General features: G+C 43.6%; 1 protein-coding gene across 1 annotated transcript in view; it reads left to right on the forward strand.

Moving 5' to 3' along the window:
- The first annotated feature begins 262 nt into the window (after positions 1-262).
- SLC5A1 (solute carrier family 5 member 1) overlaps positions 263-27,093 on the forward strand; it is a 46,263-nt gene continuing 19,432 nt past the window's right edge. Inside the window, exons 1-7 of the mRNA XM_084649486.1 lie at positions 263-615; positions 3,610-3,681; positions 16,739-16,843; positions 20,184-20,243; positions 20,613-20,717; positions 26,146-26,251; positions 26,469-26,549. Coding sequence (XP_084505612.1) covers positions 529-615; positions 3,610-3,681; positions 16,739-16,843; positions 20,184-20,243; positions 20,613-20,717; positions 26,146-26,251; positions 26,469-26,549 — 616 coding nt within the window. The 5' untranslated portion in view covers positions 263-528. The remainder of the gene's footprint in view (positions 616-3,609; positions 3,682-16,738; positions 16,844-20,183; positions 20,244-20,612; positions 20,718-26,145; positions 26,252-26,468; positions 26,550-27,093) is intronic.

The following is a 27,093-nucleotide window of genomic DNA, read 5'->3' on the forward strand; positions in this document are numbered from 1 at the left end:
TTCCTGCTGGGATGAGGGATGGCACAGCAGGAGTATTAGCTCATGGAACTGTGGGGTTTCCCAGAGTGTCAGTCACTCTTTCTTTGGGCTTGGTAAGTATCAATTTCTCAAGGAAACAATTAATTCTATGACCAGATTTACAGGAACAACCTCTCCAGGAAGAGTATCTGCAAACAGTGAGGTGCATACACTGGGTATATTGTGTCCAAGCCACTCCTTCCACAGCTCACTCCTTCCCAGACTCTGCTCTCTGTCTGCAACAGCTCTGAGCACCTTCTCCGGGGGATGTGACTTCGGGTCGGTCTTTGGCTCTGAAATCAGCAACAGCTGTAATAGGGGAGCAGTTTTTTGGAGCAAATCACAGCTCAAGAAAGAACATCAGCTTCGCTTTGTATCCATACAAGTGAATCTAAAGTTACATATTATACAAGAGAGAGGGGGACGACAAGGGTTTATCATTAACCTGAAGTCTGTGAGAGACATTATAAGGAGAGAAGAAGAAGGAAAGGTGCCGGAGAAGCAGGCAGGATGGACTCCTCTGAAAAAATCAATAACCCTGCTGACATCTCAGTCATAGTCATCTATTTTGTGGTAGTCCTAGCAGTGGGAGTATGGGTATGTCTGGATCTTCCTTTCTTAATGAAAGTGTGGTTTATTCGGTTTTAAGAAAATGGCTTCATAAATTAAAACTACAATTGTGTAAATTGCCTGCTGCTTAACTGGGGGATGGGCTGAAAGTTGGCAGGATGGGGATTAAGTTGGGCTTCAGTGGGGCAGTAGGATACCAGGGTATGAGATCTGAATTGGAGGTGAAGATGATGAGATGGTAGTGGAGGAGAGGATAGATGGGGCTGGGATGAAGAAGGGGTATGGATGGGGAAGGGACTATAGGAGAAGGCCAATGGATGGAGATCAGGATAATGGTGAAGTGGACATTTTTAGCCAATTAGAGTGGGGACCTGTAAGGAACAGAGTGGGGGTGAAAATGGGAATGGGATGGTAGCAGTGGTGAGTGGGGATGGACTTTGGGGTGCTGGAGCAGAGGAGCCTGCAAATGGGAATTTGTGATGGAGTAGTAGTTGGGGTGAAGTGTGAGAGGTGGGGTAAATGGGGATTGCAGTGGGGTTGATTGTGGTAGGAATGGGGGGCGAGTACTGGACTGAGTTGTAAATGGGTATGGATTGGAATAGAGCTAAAGGTGGAGGAGAGATGGTAATGGAGTGGGAGACGGGGATTGCTGCAGGATGGATATGAAATGGACGAGAGCACAGACACGGTCTGGACACAGGAGAATGCCAGCTTTTCATCAGTAAGACTTCACTGCAGAGAGCAGGTGCATGTAGACTCCGAGGAGGAACAAATCTCAGTGAGGACAAATGCTGCTGGTGTTCGGGTCTTTTCTGTTTAAAGCCCAGATAGGATTGTGCCTCCTCCTGAAGCATGCTGATGATGCAGCGGGAAGTACGGAGACTGCAGCCTTAGGAAGAGAAGAATTATTTTGCACTTAGTGGGTGAAAGGCAGATATTGTCCTGTTAGAATAAGTCTTGAGTCTGCAGGGTTCAAAGGAAAAGGGCAGATAGTGTTTGTACTGATGTTACCTTAGTGGAAAACACTAGTGTGTCACTTGGTTGAAGAGCTGAGATCCCTTTCAGGAACAGAGTCTGTGTATTCTATCTGAGGAGAAATCAGAGACTGTCCTTGGGGAAAATGCTGCTAGTCCCTTGAGGAAAGAGCCAGCAGTTACCCAGAATGAATCAGGGAAATCTGCCCCTCGGTGACCGACCTGTGCACTCCCCTGAAATAACCCAGGAGTCCATGCCATAGAGCAGAGCAGCAGCTGCAGACAAAATCTTCCACACTAGCAGCCTGTCAGACTTTTGAAAAGTGATTAACTTTTGAGGCCAATGAACTAGTTAAAGTTTGTTCAGCACTTAGAAGATGTGAAGTACCTGCACCTGTACCTCTGGCCGAGTGTATTGGAGGCCAAGGGTTGGATTGTACCAGAGAGGCTGTCCATTTATTTTCCGTCCCATAGAAGCAAAACACAATTGAGGGCCCATACCTTTCATGAGAGCACTGCTTCTTCCTAGCGCACCCTGAGGTGCAAGCAACCTCAGCTGAGCAGGGAAGAATGGGGAGGAGGCCCCCGCATCAGCCCATTCTAGCCAGCCAAGCTGTCCATTGACTCAGAAGGGTGCAGCATGCTCTCCTCTAAGGAGTGTTGTGGCAGAAACACTTCCATTGCATCTTGGGGAGCTCTGGGAGGGAACCAGGCTTGTGCCTTAAAGGTACAATCTGACCTGAAGTGTGATTATTGTAATTTATTATTGACTGTAATTCTTTGTAACATAAACTCCTGGGGCAGAAGAGGGCTGGCAGGTGGTATGTCAGGCACTGGAGCATTGAAGTTTCTAGTTCTGAATAGTTTCTAAGAAGTTTAATGTTAAATGTGCCTCTTGATTCAACTATTGTATGTAGTGAAACATGCAGGACAGTGGGATGGGAGGAGGTATTGTTTCATATTATCTGTGTGTATATAAAGTCTGCTGCAGTTTCCACTGAATGCATCCGATGAGACTAAATTGGTTAGTCTCTAAGGTGCCACAAGTCCTCCTTTTCTTTTTGCAAATACAGACTAACACGGCTGTTACTCTGAAACATGCCCCTGTTTGTTTGTTTTCTTGCTTCTATATTAGGATCAATGATCTGGCTCACTTTTTCTCACACCCTCTCTGGGCCCGATCCAAAGGATCATTGTTTGCAAAGGATTTTGGATCAGGCCCTGTGAAAAATGTGATGTAAACTTCCCATAAAGTCACTCCTGACATATAAAATGAGAGTGAGGAAAGTAATTCTTAACTGGCTACTCTGTGGAAGTGAAGAAAGGCTAAAAAGTGAAGTGCGGGTACCTTGATGATCTTATCAGAACAGGAAAGGTTAAATTGCCATGCAAGTAGATTCCTGCAGGGAAACTCTGGACCACACTAGTATTGAGTAAGAAAGCTAGGTATAAACAACGAGGAGTCCTTGTGGCACCTTAGAGACTAACACATTTATTTGGGCATGAGCTTTCGTGGGCTAAAACCCCAAATAAATGTGTTAGTCTCTAAGGTGCCACAAGGACTTCTCATTTTTGCTGATACAGACTAACACAGCTACCACTCTGGAAGCTAGGTATGACATTTCTAGTGCATGAACATAAAACTCTCTACATCAGCAGTTTTGAGGCCTGCTCACCTTCAGGAGTGCTCCCATGAGTGACAGTTTGCAGGCAAGGCCCTTGGTTAGTGATGCCTTTCTTGTGTTTTATTTTTATTGTATAGTTCATTGTATTTTAATATGTGCAGTGTTTAGATTTGGGTTTTGCAGGCTTCGTGTAATGAAAGTTGAAGCAATAAAGCTTGAATGGTTAATTTATAGATTGATATAAGAATCATTGCTCAGTCATTGTCAGGTCATATTATTCCCTTCAAAATCTTTCTCCCTTGGCCATTTTTGATCATTACGTTAATTTTTCTTTCTCATCACTGCCCTGGCTGTTGATGCCATCAGGCTAAATTTGGCTTATTAGAGCTGAAAATTTTAACCATTTTTTTTTTTTTTATCAGGCCATGTTCTCAACAAACCGCGGGACTGTTGGTGGATTCTTCCTAGCTGGACGGAGCATGGTGTGGTGGCCGGTAAGTGCAATACACACACAAAGGAATTGTACTTTCACTCCACACCACACACAATGTTTGGCTGCTCATCACTTTATCACGTCAGCATTTTATTGAATGCCGTGTACTTACTATTTGCTCCGGACCCACCGAAGTTTTCCACTGAGGGCCTGACTCATGTGAGGTGATTGCTGTTAGGTACAAGGTACAGAAAGGAATTGATTTGTAGGTGTGGTTTCTGTGGTGCTGCTGTATTGCCTTCATGTGGCTGCGTAATCTAGTCCTTTGTTGTAACATTGCAAGGAGAGAACCCTGGAATGTTCATAATAAATTACTGATAACAAGTCAGAGTTTACGTTTATAATAATAGTACTTAGCACTTATATAGCACATTTTAAGCTGTATATCTAAAAATGCTTTACAGAGGAGATAAGTATCATTATCTCCGTTTTAAGATGGGGAAACTGAGTCACAGACAGAAGTGACTTGCCTAAGGTCAGTGGAAGGGCTGAGAGTAGAACCCAAGTCACCTGAGTTAGTCCAGTGCTCTCTCCATTAGGTCACCCTTTCTCTAGTGAATGAATCTTCCTGGCAAAGCAGAAAACCTTCTAGACAAATGTGATGCATTGTCTAGGTGTCACTAATATGGTACTTTCATGGTTATCTTTGCAGTTCAGCTTGGAAGGAAGACGTCAGTGATTTGTTATAATAACTACCTGATCCTGCAATTGGACCCATGGGGCAGGACCTTTGCACTTGAGAGGAATTTGATGCCGGGCTCTGTCCATGTGAATCCAATGACATGATTGGGGCCTTAGAGAACTAAATAAATATTTACTGACTGTAAGAATTTTCAAAACAGCTTTCAGAAATCCCTGCCACTTTTTCAGTGTCTCCATTCAGTATTGCCTGAATTGGGGAGGAGTTGGGGCTGCCATTTTAATGATAAAAGCATTGTATTTCCCAGCAGGAGGAGGATCTCATGAGTAGATTAGGCCTGAGAAAATTCAGGTGCTAATAGAAACCATTGTGAAATAGAGAATCTCAAAGTTATTTTAAGGTAAACTTTGTTTTGTTTAATCAATGGAGTGACACTGCCATGAAAATGGATAACATAGTGGTAAGTCAGAACCCGTGACTGAGTGACTGTAAATGCACTAGGCCTGATCCTCTGCTGTCTTGCACCTTGTGTAATTCTTTATACCTGTGAATAGTGAGTATAAAACAACCTTCAGGTGCAAATGACGACACAAGGTGCAAGGCAGCAGGGGAATCCAGCCCAGTGGCGCAAAAACACCATGGGTCAGACCCTCAGGCCTAGGTGAGCCCCTTTGCACTGCTTTAAAGAACAAAGGGGACTTGAAGCTTCCCTAAAGGGGCAGCTGGGAATTCCCCTGACACAGGGGAGTCCCCCAGAGTCATAAAGCAAGGTAGCCAGCTTTACATTGCCTAAGCCCCTTGTCCATGTCGGAGGCCAGAGGGGATGATCCTGTACTGCCAGAATTGTCTCTAGGATTAACGTTTGCTTAGCTATCTTTGCCTCCCTGCTACACTGTGAGCTCAGTGCAGCTGAGGATCTACATTCCTGATTACATTCTCATTAATCCTTCACTTTAGAACACCTACATACCTCCCTGTGACGTAATAGGAAATCTCTTCCTCTCCACCCTGGCAGCACCAAAGCAAAAGACGTGGCAAACTCTCAAATCCCTAGTTAAACACTTACATTAACAATACTATTCTGGAGGGCTACTCTGCTCAAGGGAATGTGCACTTTCCCTGGTTTCAGAGTCTGGGTGGGGGTTGAGCCTCCGGGGGGGGGGGGGGGAAGGGGGAAATAACATTAAAAGTTCAAAAAAAGCAGGAATTACCTGCTTCGTGCTGCGACAGCTAATGCAATATGTAATATTTTGGAAAAAGTGCCACTTCCTGGCTTCACCCTGGGGCAGTGCCATGTGTGATTATAATCATGTGAGCATGTTCCAGGGAAACCTGGATGACTTATTTCCCAAGTCTGTAGAATGTGGATGTTGCTTTATAAATGGACCCTTCCCACCATAGTATATTAGTTCCTTTGGACTTGCTTACATGATTCATTGCTTTCTGCAATAGATAATAAAAGAAAATATATTTCTAATAACCTAGTATAGAAATTAAATTTCCATTGGATTAGTTTCATTCTTCAGTTATGCTGTTCCCTGCTATACCAAGCAGCTACGGGCATAGGTTGAAGATTAAGAAAAGAAACAAGGATGGTGTTTTTTCCCTGTTCTTTGTTGATTCCACATTCATGGAAGTTTCTAGTTGTGGCTTCTCCAGGACTACTTCCTGATAGGAACAATAATATGAATCTGTTAATTTTAATGGTGCAGCTGTGGTCTAGGAGGCTAGATGAGGGGCTATATGCAAAGTAGTTGTAGCCGGGTCAGTCACAGTGTTACCAATAAAATAAAAACCAGTAGGATCTTATTAAAAGGGAAAAGGCAAAATACCACATTTATTGTGAATACAGAAAGAATCAAAGTAAGCAGTTATAGCTATAACATTCCATTCAATCTCATATTTATTCACACATTAATTCATACAAACACACAAACAGTTTCTGCAAGGTTGTTATAGTTACCAGCCTTAGAGTTGCTCATGCCAAGCCACTGGCCAGGTGGCCTGGACATCAGGAGGGAGCAGGGCCTCATCAGATACACATCTGATGCTCCTGGAAGTTGGTTTGAAGAATCGGACCCCAAAGTTCTCACTTTCCAGAGTCCGGTTTTATAGGAATTTCTTCCTATGTCAGTCTATGGGAATTGCTTCATCATGCTGTTGCTGAATCAATCAGCAGATGTCACATTCCTGACGGCTCCGAGCTGCCAGATGTTATCTTGTTCTTTGGTTCTCCCATTCTTGAGGCTGTTGGGTGGATTCCAGTCTGCCCTCTGGGGGGTGGGGGGGGGCTCTGGTTATTTCCACTTGATGCCTTCTTCAGCCGATGGACACTGGATTCTTAGGCTGGCACCTCCCTGATTGTTCAGTTATTATCCACACCAAACATCCATCCACATACATCCTCTATCTCTATTTTAATCACAATTGTTAACAAAGTGAGATGAATACAACAAAAGGGCGGGGAGTCTCTGGGTGCTGTTTCTGTTGTTACAGAGTATTGCTTTGAGTCTCTGTGTGAGTAGTTGTTGTTACAAAGAATTGCTTTGAAAACAGACTCTGTCTTAGAATGTACTAGCACAATTAGCAGCTTGCAAGTTTCACACATAGAGGGAGAGAAACAGTACCAAAAACCAAGAGACCTCTTAATTAGTAATACCCTGGAATTTAAACTATGGGGAATCAAACTCATTTGTGATTTTAATACAGAACTTCTTTAATATGATCCAACAACAGGATATTAGAGAGACAAGATGGGTGAAGTATCAGGGGGTAGCCATGTTAGTTTGTATCCACAAAAACAACAAGGAGTCCGGTGGCACCTTAAAGACCAACAGATTTATTTGTGCATAAGCTTTTGTGGGTAAAAACCCCCACTTCTTTAAGGTGCCACTAGACTCCTTGTTGTTAAGATGGGTGAAGTAATAACTTTTATTGATGATATCTTTTATGTTATTACCTCACCCACCTTGTGCCTCTAGATGAGGGGCTGGCAGTCAGGTGAACTGGAGTGTAATCTGGCATCTGACACTGACTTGCTTGTGTGAGTGGACAAGTCATTTTCTCCTCTGTGTCTAGTTTCTCTAACTGTAAAGGGGGATAATGCAGTTGAATTAGGCAAAACCTGCCCACTTTTGGCTCATATGTTTGGCTCAAAAATTGACTTTCATGGGAATTGAGGATGGTTGGCATTTACCAGGATGAGGCACAGAGTGTGCACTGGCTAGCTGTTCCATCCAGTCTGTGGGCCCAATTCATCCTTTAGTATTGCTCCCCTTAAGTCAGCAGTGCCAGAGATTAATTGGATTAAATAGCTCCAATAATTAATGAGAGGATTCAGTGTAACTCTCATTCTCATTGATTGCCAGAGGTCCACGGTTCATTCCCATAGGACATGGAAGCTGTGGCCTCTCCTTGGGCCTGCTCTAAAAAGGGAACAATACCAAATGAATTGTTTTTACTCTTGAGGATTCAGGCACAGATGTTCAGGAAAGACATGTATGTCCTATGACTGCAGAGGTATTAACAGGCCACTCTACCTAGAATGGTCCCTTACAATATGTGCTAACTACTTATGCTGAAAAATCTGTACCACCTTGCATTTTGCTGTGAGATTGGGAGCACCTCTCCCAGACTGGAAGAAGAGCTCTATGTAAGCTTGAAACCTTCTCTCTCATCGACAGAAGTTGGTCCAATAAAAGATTTAAAAATTTTGTTAAAGCTAATGTTAAAAAAATTATATAACACATAGGTTGGGAAAAGAGCGTCTGTACATCTGGGTATAGTGCTTAGATTATCCACAACTATAAAGTTAGTTTTTAAAAGTAATATGATACATAGTGTACATAGTCTGCAATAACCCAAATTTAGGTGAACAGATTTAACAGTACAGTTTAGATATTAGAATCCAAATACTCGGGTACATCACTCATGAAAGGTTGTACAGAGATTTGGTTGTGGAAAGCAAAATATATCAATGACTGGAGATTGTCCCTCAGTAATTGAGAATTAGGTTGGTTGTCCATTTAGAAAATACAATCTATGAGGAAAGTATTTGTTACTTTCCTGACTGCACTTCTCATTGGCACTCAGCTCACCCCTCCTGGTATTGCCGACGTCCTGTGATGTGTTCTATGTAGATGTCCCTCAACCACCTGATGGCGTCCAACACCATGAGTTGCTGCATCAGCTGAGCGAAGCATTGACTGATTCTGCATTCTCTCAGCACTTGCTCATTACTGGGCGATCAGTGAGTGTGTCTGGATCTGGTAATCCTTAGCTCTCAAGGTTGCTTCAATTACTTCAGTTGTAGCTACTTGTGGCTCCTTTCAAAAGCCAACTTTCAACATCATAACTCTTGACCATGGAAACGGAGTTTTCCTTCCTCCACCCCTTAGTTAGAAGGGTGAGGAGTTCAGCCAGATAATTGGCTGCAGACAGTGCCTTGTCTTACCAGTGTAGGGAAGTATGCAAACAGAAATCTTGATAATCCTGGGTATGTGGCCAATCTCTCAGTATTGACAGGGCCCTGGAAATAAACATACACAATAATAAAAATGTCAAGTCAGGGCCTCAAATACCAAGGAGCTCTGATTCACAAAGAGATGTCAAAGCCTAATCTATTCTTAAGGAATAAGTATTAAAGGAGCAGAGAAGACAAAGAACATAAATTCTCTAGGGATCAGACATTATTGTTAAACATGAAGTCTTTAGTTAATGGTAACTGGGAAATATATGGAGACTTGTTTGTGTGTTACCCTTAAAACAGAAATTAAATTAGCTCTCCCATTCAGGATCGGTGACATATTAACCTAAGGGCTGAACAGGCCAAGGCTTAGGGCAACAGTAAATGTGTAACATTCAGCAGTCAGAAAAGAGAGAGAATTGGAACATTCAGATAATTGTCACTTCAGTTTAATATGGCCATGTTTCACTGTTGCCCACTGGATAGGTTTCTCTGATCATTGTGTCCAGAGGATTATTGTATACTCAAAGTTTTGCCTGTTTGTTGAATTTAGCAGGGCTGTAAGAAGCCTAGGGGTGGCTACTGGGGATAAATATTTTGTTTCCTGTCCCTAGTTGGAGTGGACACTTTTAGTCTTGGCCCAGGGCAAGAGACAGGGTGAACAATGATGGTTGTTCAAGATAAAAAGACCAACCATAAATTCGATCAAAGTGAAGCTTTGATAGGAAAGTAAAAAATACAGTAAATCAAACACCTATAGATTTCTCCAAGCCCTTCAGTGGGATGCCTCTTCCCAAGATGGGAGGTGTTGGGTCAGGTGCCTACATATCTAAGAGTGGAGGGGCTAAGGTATCAAGCTGGCTTCCTAGCAAGTAGCAGCAGCTGTGCTGATCTCACACTTATCATGCTCCTATGAAGTCCCAGTGAGGTGCCTAAACAACTGAAGGTTTGAAGAGGTAAATAATTGCACTTCAACAAGGGGGACACAGGTGATTACGCTGTGCAGCAAAGCCTAGGATTCTTGAGAGATGCATGTCCATCTCTTTTTAGTTAAAGAATTGTGTGGCATTTAAAAATTACTTGATTAGGTGGTAATACAAAATGTAGAACGTACGGAGTCGTTAGGAGGGCAGCAGAATAGCAAACCGGCTTTCCTTTCTCAAGGAGCTGAGTCTTGCCAGATCTACAATGAGATTTTACAGAGGTACTAAGCAATATGCAGGTTTTCCGAGTGGTTAAGGGTCGGGAGAGCTGTAGATTTGCACTCATGCACTTTTGTGTCCCAAAAGAATGAAGTAGAAGAACCAGTTTCATTCCACAACGGTAAAGTCACCACCAAAAGAGGCCCAGCATTAGGTTAGGAGAGGAGTGGTATGTATAGCACATTGTAGGGACTAGAAAAGGAGGACTTGTGGCACCTTAGAGACTAACCAATTTATTAGAGCATAAGCTTTCGTGAGCTACAGCTCACTTCCTCAGATGCATATCGTGGAAACTGCAGCAGGCTTTATATATACACAGAGAATATGAAACAATACCTATTCCTAATATGAAACAATACCTGCTGCAGTTTCCACGATATGCATCTGAGGAAGTGAGCTGTAGCTCACGAAAGCTTATGCTCTAATAAATTGGTTAGTCTCTAAGGTGCCACAAGTCCTCCTTTTCTTTTTGCGAATACAGACTAACACGGCTGCTACTCTGAAACCTGTAGGGACTAGGGAATTTTTCATTTAGGCTGCTAGGCAAAGTGTAGGATTTCCAGGGTCTTTATGAGGCCTGTGGGGCAGCAAGCACCAGGACTTCTGGGCATCAAAAAGTTAATGAAAATAATAAGGTGACTAGATTAATGAATAACATGTAAAATATAGTTACTTTCATATAGCTGCAGCCTGATGGTAATTTTCTGAATAGTGAGCCCTTGTCAAAAGATTTTAAACTCGTTAATGTTCCACATTTCCTCTCTTCCCAGTTCACTTTTTTACCATGTTTCCCTGTCACCAATCCTTCTCCCCTTCCCCTAATCTTTCATCTCCTCTCTTTCCACTATCCCTCACTAGCTGAACAATTGACCCCTTCCTTTGCAAGCCCTCCTGCCCTCTCCCTCTCCTAGTTCCAGTCCATCCTAACTGGTGGAGGGAACCTTACTCCGTGCAATCCCCTCAGCAGGGAAACAGGTGGAGCAAGTGTATCGTTAGGGCCTTGCAGCCTGTGCAAGCTCTGTATCTCTTAGATCAGTTCAGAGGGGAAAAGAAAAAATCACACTCATCTAACTCATCAGACCTCTGGAATAAGGGGAGGTGATTAATGGCCAGATTCCTGAAAATGGTAATGTGCTGGCCCTGTCGTGAAGGAATAACTGTATGGTAACATATAGAGAAGCTTGGAAAATAGGTCAGAATCCTTTAGCTAATGAGGGGTTATATTACAGTACCCACCTACTCTGACTGATCAGATTTTAGTATCCAGCCCTGTTGGGGACAATCCAGAGTTTAAGTCTTAGTTTTTCTACCTTTGCTCATGCTGTCTACAATGTTTCTAGAACAAGGCTGGAATTGACCAAGCAGCCTAAGGGAATTCAGCTCCTTTGAAGATCTCTTCCAACACCCCTCTCCCCCCCCTGCCCCCTGTGCATACACGTGTGCTGTCTCTCACTGGAACCCAGAGGAGGCAGTTGCCTGTCCTGGAACCCTGCAGGGGGACCCTGAGGAAGCTGTCATCCCTCGCTGGAACCCTGCACGGGTCCCACTGGCTGCCAGCTCCAGTCCCAGGGCCCCAGGAGCTGAAGCAGAAAAATGTCAGGGAGGTCTCTGGAAGTCATGGATTCCGTGTCTTCCGTGACCTCTGTGACATAAATGTACCCTTAATCATAGTAGCTGCCATAAATGCTGCCAACCATCAGCTAACCTTGTCCACATAACTTTTTCTTGCTACAGATTACAAAAGTATTGGAGCAAACCATGGAAATCTATTTTCCCAGTTCTGAATTCAAAGATATCCTATATAATTACATTTGTAACTAATATATGCTGATCTTATGATCCTCCAGCAGATGGTCTTTCCTATATCAAAGAGAGAAACAGAAATACAAAGCAATAGATTTGAAATATTTGCATTGCTTTGTTCTGAAACCAGGAATAATGGCTGTTGTGTTAACTGAAATCTTTTGCTAGTTGCATTGTTTTTTGTTTGGCTTTGTATTTTTCTTTAAAAATTAACAAGGAAAATACAGAGCTGCTTGGGTAAAGCTGGAAATGTTCCTGTGAGGGTGAGTGCGCCAATGTGCCCCACATTTAGGGGCACTACAGGCATGGTAGCTGCAGCTGTCATTTTTTTGGGCTTTTCTTTGGCTGCATTTGTTACCTGAAGCTGTTGAAAGTGCAGTGTGACTGTTAAAAAGGCTATTTTGAGCTTTTAAAGCAGCAGCTAGGGTGGAAGGAACAGATTTAATGAGAATCAGAGGATAATGTGGTTAATCATTTCTGAGGACTGCATTCCTAATAACTCAAAATGAGGTTTAATAATTTATTTATAGGGGATTGAGTGAACAACAGCTGACGATGAGCTAAAAGTCAAGATGTAGAATTTTCCCCCAAATAAATCAATAAAGTTTTAATAAAAAGCATTCATATTTGCCCTGGAGCCAGCCTTCTCAGCAATGAGTTCCAGTTGCCGGTCGTGCAGCTAAAATCTCTTTGAGGGAAAAAGCCTGCCTACTTCTCTTTTAAAAGACATTAACACTGTTCTCTCTTTTAGAGACTGCTCCTTTCCCATTAAAGGCAGTGGCAACTGACTTCAGTGGAAACATGATCAGGCCTATTGGCCAAATCCTGAGAGGTACTGGGCATCCACAATTCCCATTGACTTCAGTGAGAGCTGTAGATGATCTGAGCTTCTCAGAACTTGGCATGTAATGTCATTGCTGAGCTGTTATTCTTAGATGTTTTCACAGGTCTGAAGGAAGATAAAAGCTTAATTCCCACTCTGGGGCCCTGGTGGGAAAACACAGGGGAAGTCCAGAATTAAATGTATGTGGGGACAATGAATCCCTTCTCTTTAATAAGATAACATAAGAACGGCCTTACTGGGACAGACCAAAGGTCCATCTAGCCCAGTATCCTGTCTTCTGACAGTGGCCAGTGCCAGGTGCCCCAGAGGGAATTAACAGAACAGGTAATCATCAAGTGATCCATCCCCTGTTGCCCATTCCCAGCTTCTGGCAAACGGGCTAGGGACACCATCCCTCCCCCTCTTGGCTAATAGCCATTGATGGACCTATGCTCCATTAATTTATCTAGTTCTTTTTTGAACCCTGTTATAGTGTTGGCCGCATGAAGGAGCTTTCATCTTTATAATTAGCTTGCTCTTCCTCTTTGACTCATTCACTGATGCCACTAGTGTTTCGTTATATCACAAAGCATTACTATGGAAATGCTTATGATGTCACAAAGAGGTTAAGTTTCTTGATGGCAGGACTGATTGGAAAAGTGTAAGGAAATCCAGGATTGAACACAGACATTCCCTGTAGTTCTGAGAGAGCTGTTCCTTCACAAAAAGACTGGAAGAAAACATGAGATCACTATGAAGAAATGAGGGGAAAATAGGAATGGGGAAAGAAGTTATGGGATTCTCTGTTCAGTTTTGTTACATGCATGGCATATCTTGCATATAAAATGTGTCTGGAAGAACTATCTAGTGATTAAAGCACAATACTGGCAGTCAGGAGCTGGAGACTGTATTCCTGGCTTTGACATATCCTAACTAATACAAGCCGCATTTTCAGTAGCTAATTTCTATACTAAAATCCCCCCTTCCTATCCATATGAGTTCAAAAAAGAAGACTGAAATTAAGTTAAGATTGAAGATCAAAGATTGAGTTAATTTTTGTTGTGATATTGGAGAGCTCACTACAGTGATTAGGGTTTTGGGGGATTTTGCCTCCCCTACCATTCAGACCCCCCCCGGACCCTACAACCTTTCTTTCAGTGGTAGACACTGAGTATCTCTCCTTGTTACATTTAGAACAGGAGTACTTGTGGCACCTTAGAGACTAACACATTTATTAGAGCATAAGCTTTCGTGGGCTACAGCCCACTTCATTGGTTGGAGAGAATGGAACATATAGTAAGACGATATATACACACATATAGAGAAGGTGGAAATTGCCATACAAACTGTAAGAGGCTAATTATCAGCAGGAGGAAAAAAACTTTTGTAGTGATAATCAAGATGGCCGATTGAGACAGTTGACAAGAAGGTGTGAGGAACTTAACTTAAGGAAATAGATTCAATATGTGTAATGACCCAGCCACTCCCAGTCTCTATTCAAACCCAAGTTAATGGTATCTAGTTTGCATATTAATTCAAGTTCAGCAGTTTCCCTTTGGAATCTGTTTTTGAAGCTTTTCTGTTGCAAAATTGCCACCCTTAAATCTTTTACTGAGTGGCCAGAGAGGTTCAAGTGTTCTCCTACTGGTTTTTTAATAAATTTCTAATAAATTTGTTAGTCTCTAAGGTGCCACAAGTATTCGTGCTCTTTTTGCGGATACAGACTAACACGGCTGCTACTCTGACACCTGTTACAATTAGAGTGACCAGATAGCAAGTGTGAAAAATTGGAACGGGGGTGGGGGGTATAGAAGAGCCTATATAAGAAAAAGCCCCAAATATCAGGACTGTCCCTATAAAATCAGGACATCTGGTCACCCTAGTTACAATAGATATGTAAACTTATTCCAACTGACTATATAGTGGATGAGGAAAGTATGTTAATCACAGGAGCGCTATATCTGTGTTGTAAAGCCCTTTGGGATCCTTTAATGTGAATGGTCTATATTAGATATGAGAGGTTTCAGAGTAACAGCCGTGTTAGCCTGTATTTGCAAAAAGAAAAGGAGTACTTGTGGCACCTTAGAGACTAACCAATTTATTTGAGGATAAGCTTTTGTGAGCTACAGCTCACTTCATCGGATGCATACTGCGGAAAGTGTAGAAGATCTTTTTATACACACAAAGCATGAAAAAAGTACCTCCCCCCACCCCACTAGCTTATCTAAAGTGATCACTCTCCTTACAATGTGTATGATAATCAAGTTGGTCCATTTCCAGCACAAATCCTGGGGGGGCGGGAACCCGATTTGTGCTGGAAATGGCCCAACTTGATTATCATACACATTGTAAGGAGAGAGCTTATCTAAAGTAATCAATTACCAGCAGGAGAGTGGGGTGGGGGGAGGTATTTTTTCATGCTTTGTGTGTATAAAAAGATCTTCTACACTTTTCACAGTATGCATCCGATGAAGTGGGGGGGGAGAGAGAACCTGGATTTGTGCTGGAAATGGCCCAACTTGATTATCATACACATTGCAGGGAGAGTGATCACTTTAGATAAGCTATTACCAGCTGGAGAGTGGGGTGGGGGGAGGTATTTTTTCATGCTTTGTGTGTATAAAAAGATCTTCTACACTTTCCACAGTATGCATCCAATGAAGTGAGCTGTAGCTCACGAAAGCTTATGCTCAAATAAATTGGTTAGTCTCTAAGGTGCCACAACTACTCCTTTTCTTATTAGATTTGAGAGGTGATTATAATATTTAATTATCAAAGGGCAGTGGCAACTGGTCAGTACTCAGACCCCCTCCCTTATTCTTTCTTTCTTTCTTTTTCTTTCTTTCTTTGTCTCTCCTAGATGTTGAAGAATAAATAGGCGTGGGGAAAAACACTTCACTGACTGACTTTTTTCATTTCTAATCACTGCAGCTCATGAGTACCCTCTGCTTGTAATATCCAAGCCAGTCTTTTTTCGCCCCTTATTCAAGTGTCTGACCCCTAATACTTCAGTTCCTGACCTTGTAAATCATCGTTTGCTGTAAAAGCGGCAAAGAGTCCTGTGGCACCTTATTGACTAACAGACATATTGGAGCATAAGCTTTCATGGGTGAGTCTATAAGGTGCCACAGGACTCTTTGCCACTTTTACAGATCCAGACTAACACGGCTACCCCTCTGATGGTTTGCTGTGTTATACTGCCTCCAAAACTCTCAGTACAGGGAAATGATGTTCACAGCTTCTCTCTCCATTTTCTCCTATTGTCTCTTTGAGTTGTTTGATGAAGAATGAGACTTTTTAGGTATGATCTCCCTCCTGTGAATTGCTGTTGTCTATTTTTAATACAGCGCTAATTTCTTTCTCTTTCTTTGGCATCTCTCCAGTCAGCAGTTGCTGTATTCTACCCATTACTCTCTCTGTGGGATCAATACAGAATGTTTACAGGTCTTAGATATCAACATGCCTCATTTGCAAATCCTTGATCAGTACTTTAGATGCCCATGGGTGCAGTGCTGTACCTATGACAGCAGTGTCAGAATCTAATTCAGTTAACCTATTGCCCCCTTGATGAAAGCAAACCAAGTATGAAAAGGGTGTTTCCCACTGGAGATAGAAGCCGGCCTTAATGACTTTTGGATCTTAAGTCCAAAGAGTTATATCTGACTTTCCTGGAGGAATCAGCTACTTGTCCTTGGAGCAGGTTAGACATATCACATCAGCCTTTTGCCCTAGCTGCCAGGGCCTCTGGCCTAGACCATTGGCTGCTCATTCTGGAATACATCACCCATGTGTTAATTGGACAAGTTCTCCAAAGAGTCATAATTCTGTATGGGTTGAGATCACGTGTGCACCTGCAGCGGAAGACGGAGTATTACCATTTACCAGTTTCCCCTCTGGCTGAGTTAATATGCAACATCCTGTTATGTCCTCCTTGCTTGTAGGGATGATGGCTGCAATGTTGGGTTTTAAGAGGAGAAAATATTGGGGGACCTTCAAAATTGTTGGGCACTCAGATCCCTAAGTGATGACACACAGGAAATCTGAAAACACTAAATAAGCATCGGTTTTTAAGAGATTTGTCCTGAGCCCAGGATCTATGATCCATGTCTGTTCTTCTGTTTCCAGATTGGTGCCTCTCTGTTTGCCAGTAACATTGGTAGTGGGCACTTTGTGGGCTTGGCAGGCACAGGAGCAGCTGCAGGAATCGCCACTGGAGGATTCGAATGGAACGTAAGTGGTACACATTTTAAATAAAATTTTAACCCCAGGGGTATCCAAAGAGATCAGGTAAGTCCACATTGTCTAAAAATCCAGCTCAGTCTAATGCTGTCAGAACCCTCAGGGCTGGCGACTGGCAGAATCACCCACCACAAGAACACTTTATGTCAATTCCCATTCCCCCAGCCTCTCTCACCACTCCCACCTGCAGTCCAGCCAGTGGGGAAAGAAAATCCCATTGCTATATTAAGAAATCATGATCTCCTCTGCATCATTTTTCTGGGAGCGTGGTGTGTAGGAATTGGGGGGAGTTATCATTTTTGCTTTCATCCCAACAGTGAGGAATTCAATGTTGTCTTCACTCCTTTCCTGATCCGAAGAGCCCTTTTCTCCTTCTGTCTTCTCATTCCCCTCCCGCTAAGATACAGCTGCGAAGGAGTTCAGAGGCTACCTTGTAATCCACCATCAGTGCTGTTCTGTTCTCAGCCTGCTGGGGGCAGAGCCTGTCTATAACTAAACACCTCACTTGATTAAAATGACTACAACTACTGTCTGGAATTGGCAGAAGGGCCGTAAGGGTTTGGAAAAGGGTAAGATAATGTGCCTCCTTTCCTCAGTCAGTCTACCTGTAACCCTCCATGGATTCAATATGTGCACCAGGAGGAGATGCAGGAGTTGCGGAATACCCCCTTTATGCTGTATTTCCCCTCTCAGATCAGCAGGTCATAGCTTGCAGTTTGCGTCACGTGTTATTGCTGCCCTGAACAGCACTAGCTTCTCCTCCATCAGTACTCCCTGGAGAGGAACTGGGGGCACAGCTCCTTGCAGAGCATTTTGCTGTTTACCTGGTGCTCTGGATGACCTGTCGTGAGGAGGGAACATGGATGAGCACAGTCCTTGAGATCTAGCCCTGTGTTTTCCCTTGGATCCTTACACTGGAAGAATTATTGGCCATGCCTCCAACTGTTGCACTCCACTGCAAGCCCCTCCTTAGGTTTTCTTAAAAATAGAATTGTGTTAGGTATAAAATAGGGCCCCATATTGTTTTGAACTTCTTTATGCATGGGGAAGGGAGTAGAAGTTCACTTGAGAGAGATGCACACATTGGAATCAGTTTAGCTGTCACCTTTTAATATTTTATGTTGCCACTGCTTTAACAAATCCAGGCTCCAAACCAAGGCTACTGGATCTTCATGACATCTGAAGGGATAGAATCCAGATCCTCTTTCATAAGCACAGGACTTGAGCTCAAGGGGAAACTCTCCCCTAACTGATAGTAGCAGGCAGCCTAAGACACATTGTTGAATTGTCTTGATTCTGTCTGGTAGAGGACAGTGATGCATGTGTATACGAGTACATGCATGCACACACAAGCCAACCAGTTAGTTCATTGCAATACTTACAACACAATGGAACTGATAAACATGCTAATATACACAGGAAAAATGCTGCTCTTGGATCCACACTGATTCTCTTACCAAAAGAGATACTAGACTTGATTCTGCTCTCATTTATACTGGCTTTGTGTCAGTGTAATTCCATTGACTGCAGTGCAGTTACTCTTGATTTACACCAGTGTAAAAGAGAGCAGAATCGGGTCCAATATCTCTAGCATATCCTGTGCTTGATATATGAGTAGAACTTCAGAGATGCAATAAAGAACTAGTGTGTGGATGAGAGATCTAGCACGCAGCTCTGAGAGCAGCATTTTGACCTGTATTTATCTGTTTGAATGTGCACAGCTCTGCATAAAACAAGTTGCTAATATTGTCAGAAAAATTATGATGTATGATCGACAACAAAATATCTGATACACAGAATATACAGTATATAGTACAGCCGCGCTACCATACTTGACAGTATATAGTTCCATACAGGAGAATACAGTACATCTTTTATAATGCGCAAGGCCACTTCATAAGCAGGCCTCAGCTAGAGTGCTGTGTCCAGTTCTGGGCTCCACGTTCTAAGAAAGAGGTGGACAAACTGGAGAGAGTCCAGACGAAAGCAACTGATAAGTCTCCAGATATGTTAAGGGCCATAATAAAGAGGACCATGATCAATTTTTCTCCATGTCCGCTGACGGTAAGACTAGAAGTAATGGGCTTAATTTGCAGCAAGGGAGATTTAGGTTAAATATTAGAAAAATCTTTCTAACTATAAGGATAGGCTTCCAAAGGAGGCTATGGAATCCCGGTCACTTTACGAAAAGGTTTGACAAACACCTGTCAGGGATGGTCTAGGTATATTTAGTCCTGCCTTAGTGGAGGGGGCTGGCTGGGCTGGGCTTGAGGTCCCTTCCATCCCGACATTTCTATGATCCTATAACTGAACCCCACTGTAGAAGGTCGTCAGTTACACCTGCATTTTATCTAAAGAAGTGGGTTAGTCTGGTTGTTGACAAGAATATGGAAATAAGCTCCACTCTCCAACACCTGGGGCTAGCAAAGCTAATCACAGATGAGACGTGATCATAACTCGCTTGGATTTGGGGATGGAATGTTTCCTGTACTGGTGGCTGCCTGGAGACTGGATCGAGGGACTAAGTAAAGGGGGCCGGGGCAGCGCTAGACTTTCTCAGTTTCCTGGTGGTAGCAATAATCATCTGTCACCATACAAAGGCTTCTGTGGGCTGCTCCTATTCTAATCACCATGTTGTCCAGACCTGCTCGGGGCAAGGCTAGGTGAAGCCCAGCTGCGCAGCCAGGGGGAGGGAACAGGGGGAGCGAGCCAAAAAAAAGGCTCCACCCACTGCGGCGCTTTTACTCAGCCGGCGGTGCCCCGGCGGCCGGGCCTCCCTCGCTCCGGGCATCTCCGGCGGCCCTGCCCCACTCCCTCCCCAGCTATGCTACTGGTGAAACTGCGATTCAAATGCCCGCATCTAGCGTACACTCATGCACTGGCGGCTGCTGCTGCTAGTGGAGCTGCCATGGGATATGGCGACAGGGGGACGTTTTAGGAGCAGCATTAGACACACTACAAATGTAATTCCCCATGGACAGACGTAGGGCCAATGCCAAAGCAATCTGCTTTTTGATATTCCAGTAACTCTGCTGCAGTGGGGGACTCTTCCTCGGGTGCGTCTGTCGGACACCCGGGGTGAAATCCTAGTTCCATTCAACTGAACGGCAAAACGCCCATTGACTTCAATCAGGCCAAGATTTCACCCCTGGAGTTTTAGGGTAAACTGTAAAATGCCAGACAGGTAGAAAGAATGAGGCTGAGGTGCCTTCACTAGCCACCATTTTACTCACTGCAGTGTTTATAGTTGGCATTCAGCCTGATACGTGGCCTTGGAAAGTGCTGGTGACAGGACCAGAGGTTAATTCAGCTGTTCTTTCCTTGGTTACAGGCCCTGATAATTGTGGTGGTTCTTGGCTGGTTGTTTGTTCCCATCTACGTCAAGGCTGGGGTATGTATAGGCACTGGCTTACATCTTTTATGGTTCTCTGTTTTAATCTTTCTGTTTCATTTTGCTGTGTGTGGGTCTAGCACCATCACAAAACCATTCTCAATGGGAAGAAAGAGACCTGGATGTGTCAGGCATTCTACATAAGTTATGTCTGTATATATTTAAACAACAAGGTCTCTTTGTCTTTGAGATCCCAACATGAGCAGCATTTGACTCTGCCTTTCTGTGCTTCCCGGAGGCCCCTGCTCCTTGGCCTTCTTCATTTCTAGTGCACTTATCAGTGTGGTACCTGGGCGGCAGAGCTTGCTGATGAACTATGTTAGTTGTCTGTTGCTCGTAGTATGAATTCTTCTCCCTCTCCTTCTGCAGGTGGTGACGATGCCAGAATATCTCAAGAAGCGGTTTGGTGGCCAACGGATTCAGATATATCTGTCCGTCCTTTCTCTGCTCCTCTATATTTTCACCAAGATCTCGGTGAGTTAAGCTTTTCCATTTCCTCTATTCTTAGTGAAGTTCCTATCTGTATGATTATTTTACACTTGTATGAAAACTCTCTACCTGTCTGGTTCACTTGTCTGTCATTTGGTGCCTGGACTTAATTTAGGTAGATAAAAAACTGTTTCCATGTTGTCACTCTTCCTTCTAGCAGTGCTGTCCATCCAAACCAGCTCTACAGCTCTGTTTGTCTGCGCATGTTGGATTATACCAGGGGACTCTTTCTCGAGATGGTGGTTATGATTTAGCTTTCTTTTTCCAGGATTTTGTTTCCACATGTGCTTCCCTCTGGAACAGGTCAGGCTGGCTGGAGCCTTGTACTACATACAGTATGCTCCACCTCAGGCATCACTGATAGAAATTGAAGAGAAGGTTTCAAGCCATTAGCATTAGTTCCCAGTTCTCTGCCTTTGTCCTCCAATGGTAACTATTGCTGCTTCTTACCCAGGAACATTCACTCACCCATTTAGGCATTTAATTTTAGAGCTTCCTATGTATCATCTGGGCCCAAGGTCTCCTATTCTGACTCCTGAGCTAGATTCTCCTGCCGCAGGGTATGAGTAACTCCGTTTGGCTCCCGTAGGAGAAAAGAGGTCTTGGGTTTTTGGCCCCGCTTTCACGCTCATCCTTCCATCAGCTGAACATGCAGCTTGTTAGTATTAATGAAGCAAAAGTGAGAAACGAGAGAGGAAGGCAGATGAGGAGAAGAGACAAAGAGATGGGGTTAGAAAATACAGGAGTGAGAAAAGCAAGGGCAGGAAGGGAAGGCAGGGAAGAGTCTTTCTGTGGATCAGCTTGAGCTATGAAGTGTGGCTAATGAGGGCACTGCAGTAGTGAAGAGAGCTGTGATTTTCCTCCCCTTTTGAAACCATTAAATCTCCATCCAAGTCCATAGGTCAGGCAGACCTGGCTCTGTTGTTTTCCTGCAGTTGCCATGGAAGTTTACTCTTTGCCCTCTGCATAAGAACTGAGTGATAATAGTATAATTTAACCTAAAAGACCTGGCCTTTTGCTCCCATTCTCATGCTCTTATGATAACTGATTCTTATCAGGGTTACAAATTAAACAGGCTGGGACTATCAAGAACCCACAAATTGGATTTTGCTTTCCGTTTATTTCAGTGAGGTGCTGTCAGCATAACTGTTTTTATATGCAGCTGTAATTGGAAATGCTGCATTCATTTCACAGGGGATGGTATCACTCCTTCAACTCTAGTGGATGTGGAGTGAATCCATACAGATAAATGGCTCATCATTCTAATCCAAAACCTATATCTCTATTTCTGTGTTATGTATGATCACTTGCTACCTATATGCCAGATTCACAAAAATAATTCCCTTTTTATGGGTAAATTTCCTCCCTGTGTCCAACTTACGTATCGGTACTCTGCATTGGGGATTTCCATCAACTCCAGCAGAGGGACCCTCCTCCCAAGCAAATGGAGTGGCTTCACTCACTCGCAGTTATCATTACAGTCCTGAAAATGAAGTAGCCCCCAATGTTCTTGCACCCTCAGTTTTCAGTGCGGAGCAGGGCAATAGCTGGTGGGTCTGCACAGCAACAGATCAATTAGTCCCAGTCTGGCTCTACCATACAATCATCCCACCTTGCCCACAAACAGAGCTGCACAAGTACTCACAGGGAGCCACTATGGAACTGGTTTCTGGCACTTCGGTGTATTAGCTCCTGCATAAATTCCCCAAATCATGCCCTTCCTCCTGATACAGCAGAAGCACTCTTCCTCTGTCTGTCTGACTCCTGGGTAATTGTATGGCCTCTGTTACTGTAGGATCTGAGTGCCTCACAATCTTTCACTGTATTGAATGCACCTAATGCTTCTGCTGCATTGTAGTCCTCTGCAGCAGTAGAAAAGGGGGCAGGATTTGTCTTAAAGAACGAACTGAAGGTTTGATTTACATGTTGTGTTTCATTGAATATATGCACAGTATTGTGTTTATTAGGACTCAGTTCCCATTCTTATTTGTTATGAAGCACTGTTAGTGTACAGTAGTGTGCAAGACACCAACGCCCACTTGCTGATGAACTAAAGATGTGGCAGATACAATAGAGCACAAAAGAAAACAAACAAAGCTGTGATGCTTCATGGAATAGGTGGGTCTTTAGCATCTGCTTGGTGGAAGGGGAGGGCGAACGATTCAAATTAATAATGTGTGAAGCATATGGTGTAACATGCAGTCTAGATTGGGTGAAGGAGACAGGTGAGAGAGAGGTAGAATGAAGGAGTTGGAGGAAATGAGAGGAGGAAGAGAGCTTTGAAGGTGCAGGCTAGCATCTTGATCACTAAAGAACCAAATCCTGTAGTACTGTAAATGGCATCTTATTCAGTTATGCCTACACCTCTGAGCTGTGTAACTGGGCAAAGCATGAACATTGAGATGCACCAGTGCAGTCATGTAAAAGTTGAAAGGAAGGTGTAAGTGGGGAGCAGGGGAAAGAAAAGCTTTGTGCCCTTCAGAGAAAAGGGGCATGTCTAGGCCAAAAGGATAAGATCATGTTCAGTGGTGTAAGAGGGGAAAGGCATTAAATTAACTTGCTGTAAGTTAGGGGATTGTTGATGGCTGGTATAGCTCAGGTGGAACAAAGTCATGGACCCAGCTAACCCAGAAGAATGGCCCACATGCCCCAGAATAAGAGGGGCAGCCCAGTCCAAATGCCACTCCAATTATAGCTTGTCCAGTGGTGACCACTGTGGAAATTCAGATGTATTTGGTGCACAGCAAGGGGCCGGAAGGTATGCCTGCTGCCATGGCAAGGAGCTATCTGGCCACTGGCAGTGCACCGTGCTGCGTGGCCAAGTGCCCATCAGTCCAGCATGTCACCAGGAAAAGGATCGATACAGAAGGCCAGTGGACACCAGCTCTTGTACATAAGAGATTTTGTTTATGTAGATTCATCTGTTGTGCTATCTAGGCATCATTGCAGGTGGCATATGCGGGATGGGAAGCAAGCTGCACATGGCTCTGTGGGAATCTTTCACTCCAGGTGCCAGAGGCAGACCCAGTGCTGCCCAGCAGTGTGAATCAAAACATTCCAAGAGATTTGAGAGATCTGCATGCTGCTTCCCTGGCTGCTGCCTTAGCAGACACTCCCTGCCTTGCAGTTCCTAGGGCTTTTGTCATCCTGCTTTGAAAGGACAGCTTTTCTTATGCTTGCTAGCAAGTCACACCTAACAATTTGACTCACAGTGTTGATGCAATTTATATTTGCATCTCAGAGGGATCTTGCATTCATGGTGCCTGTCTTACATGCTGCTTCCTCACTTACGCCACGTTGGGCAAAATCTCAAACACCATATGTAACATGCCATATTGTATGTATGTTCCATGGTCGCTCTACTGTGTGAGCTGTTGCCATGGTAGCTTTCAGGGTTAGAGTTGCTAACCACTAGCACTTCTACCATTGCTGTCACCAGTAGTAGAAAAGGTGGGCAATTTTAGGAAGATCATGTAGTGTAGCAAGGCATTGGTGACCAGTAACTGACTAAGTTAAGTCTAAGTATCCGGTGAAACAAGTAACTGGATGCTCCCCCATAGTCTGAAGGAATTAAAAACCTGAGTCTATGAATGCATTGCAAGTGTTCCTTGGAATTCTTTAGCTGTAATGGTAGTTGTAAAAGGACAATCATGTCATATGTTGCTTTGCCTATTGGTTCCTGAATTACGTGTGTGTAGCCCTGGAGTGATTTGTTTGTTTATTTTTTGCATGGAGAAGATAGGATAAGGTTTTAATGGTATCCATAAAAGAGAGTTAATGGAGTAACAAGAAAATATCAGTCGTAAATTAATGTAACTGGGAGGTAGAAGAGGTGAACTCGGAAGGTGATTAAGCAAATCCAAGAAGTTTATGTATTGCTCAGGATGTTATATGATTAACTAGGTTTTCTTGTGGGATCATTTTATGACCATTAATATTTGTAGCCATGCAAACTAAGCTAATGCTAAAAATAAATGAACCTCAAGCTTTGGGCCATAAGCTGATCCTCTGTGAGGGTCAGGAAAGAATCCTCTGCCCTAGAGGGGCATGGTCTCACAGTTAGCCTGTGGAATTATGCTCTACAAAATCCTGCATCTTAACCCCAGCCTCCATGGCAGCAGATGGCAAAGGCAGGGGCAGAATTTGTTGGTGGGACTGTGCATGTGAGCATGCAGTGGCTGGTGGTGGAAGCAGGGCTGGAGGATCTGCAGCTGCACAGGTCTCCTCCTTGCCCTGAAGGCAGAAGGTGTGAAGGGGCGGGGTGTTGAGGTGGTGACAGTCTCAAGGTGGAGTTTTCTCAGTGGCCGGGGGAGAGGTTTTCTTCCTCCAGCATCTGCCCAGCTACTCAGGCTGAGTGCTGTGGAATGGATTTGCCTCTTTATATTTTTGCTTTAGTTTTCTTGTCTATAAAATGCGGAGGATGATACTCAGTTTCCTGGTTGACTGGGGAGTCATGAGAATATGTTACTTACTGATTGTAAAGGGCTTGAAAGGTAAAATGTGCTAAATAGTGTTATGTACAGCATGGCACAATTAGCCAGATGCATGACTTCTATATTACCTCTCTCCTTGTGGCAGAATACCTGACTAGATGCGCTCCCTATGTTCCTTGAATAAATGTTTGCCCTAAAGCCTAGTAGAGCTGAGGACTAAATATCCCTCTTAAGCCTTGTCTCTCCTGGGATTTTAGGGTGAGGTTTTCAAAAGCACCTAAGTGATTTATTTCAGAGTAACAGCCGTGTTAGTCTGTATTCGCAAAAAGAAAAGGAGGACTTGTGGCACCTTAGAGACTAACCAATTTATTTGAGCATGAGCTTTCGTGAGCTACAGCTCACTTAGGAGCACAAATTCAGTGAGATGACTTTTAATGGCATATGCTCCTAAGGCATGTAGGCACTTTGGAAAATCCCCCCTTAGCACTGGTGCAGCATGTTGCACTGTTGCACATGCCAACCCCAAATAGAGAGACGATTTACACTGGTGAGGCATGATTTGGATTGGAATTGGTTACTCTGATTTCAAATTACATCTACTTTAGGAGTTTGCATTGATGCAGCTGTGTTGGTAACTAAAATTCCAGGACTTACTCATGAACTTTGCTGAACTGTTTCCCCATACATAAGTTCACAGGCCTGGAGAGGTGGGTAGCCAGATTTGGCTAGGAGGGAATCACTGACACATTTCTGGAAACTATTGTAAGAAGTGCAGAGACTAAGAAGTGATCTTCAAAAAGCAGCTGGCAGTTAAAATAAAGCAGGTCTGGGTGACCAAGGAGACAGGATCTGTCTTTATTTTGCATGTGCTTTTATTTTTGTGTGCAGAGCTTTGGGGTGGGGAGGATATCAATAGATACTAATAGAAATGTTATTTTTATCTTAAGCATTCCCTAAACTGTCATCTTTCCTTTTATTAGGCAGATATATTCTCTGGAGCTATATTTATCCAAATAGCCATGGGGTTGAATCTTTATTTGGCCATAATCATACTGCTGGGTATTACTGGTCTTTACACGATCACAGGTGAGTTTGTGGAACGGATTGATAAATTAAAAACAAGTTAAAAGGGGATCCAGAAAGATGAAAATGGAAGTGGGGAGTAAATGGGAAGAAATGAGAGCATGAAAGGGGAGAGGTGTGTATGTGTGAGAGAGAGAGAGAGAGAGAGGGCCAAGAAGAGGCCAATTCCCATGAAGGCATTAGCAGAGAGGCTCATGTAATGGCGTTTCTTTGCCTTTAGGTGGCCTTGCTGCTGTGATTTACACAGACACCTTACAGACCATCATCATGCTGGTGGGATCCTTTATTCTCACAGGATTTGGTATGTAAATCTGATGAACGAGAGCTGGAATGATCAGCTACAGCCCCCAGTGTCCTGTGGAAATGGATCCAGCATTGTGGAGTCCTGACAGGTTAATAGCTAAGGAACTCCCATTGCTTCATGTATTTGCCAGGGAAGGGGAAGAGCCACATTGCTAAGCCCTCCTGTCATCCTGACCAAGTTCTATAGTTGCCATAGGGATGTGATTCCAAGGCAAGAAGGGACCATTGTGATCATCTCTTCTGACCTCCTGTATAACAGCCTATAGAACTCCCCAAAATAGGGGCTGTGTTACTGTGAATGGGAGGCCAGGTGTCCATGAGATCATGTAGGTACTAAAATGCAGTCCATCCTGTGAAATGGAGCCCTAGTATTTAGGGTTCAGGCTACATAATTAATCAAGAGGAAGTAGTAAAGCCCTGTGAGGCTGTAATTTCCTCCTCCTTGCCTTGTGGCTTCTCATTGGACTTGCTCTGTGTAAGCTTTTCACTGAAAGAAGCTGACCCCCTGCTTCACAATAAACAATATTTCAGATTGACTTAAT

The sequence above is a fragment of the Lepidochelys olivacea genome (genome assembly GCF_965140295.1).
Source record: "Lepidochelys olivacea isolate rLepOli2 genome assembly, chromosome: 15".
NCBI classification, from domain to species: Eukaryota; Metazoa; Chordata; order Testudines; family Cheloniidae; genus Lepidochelys; species Lepidochelys olivacea.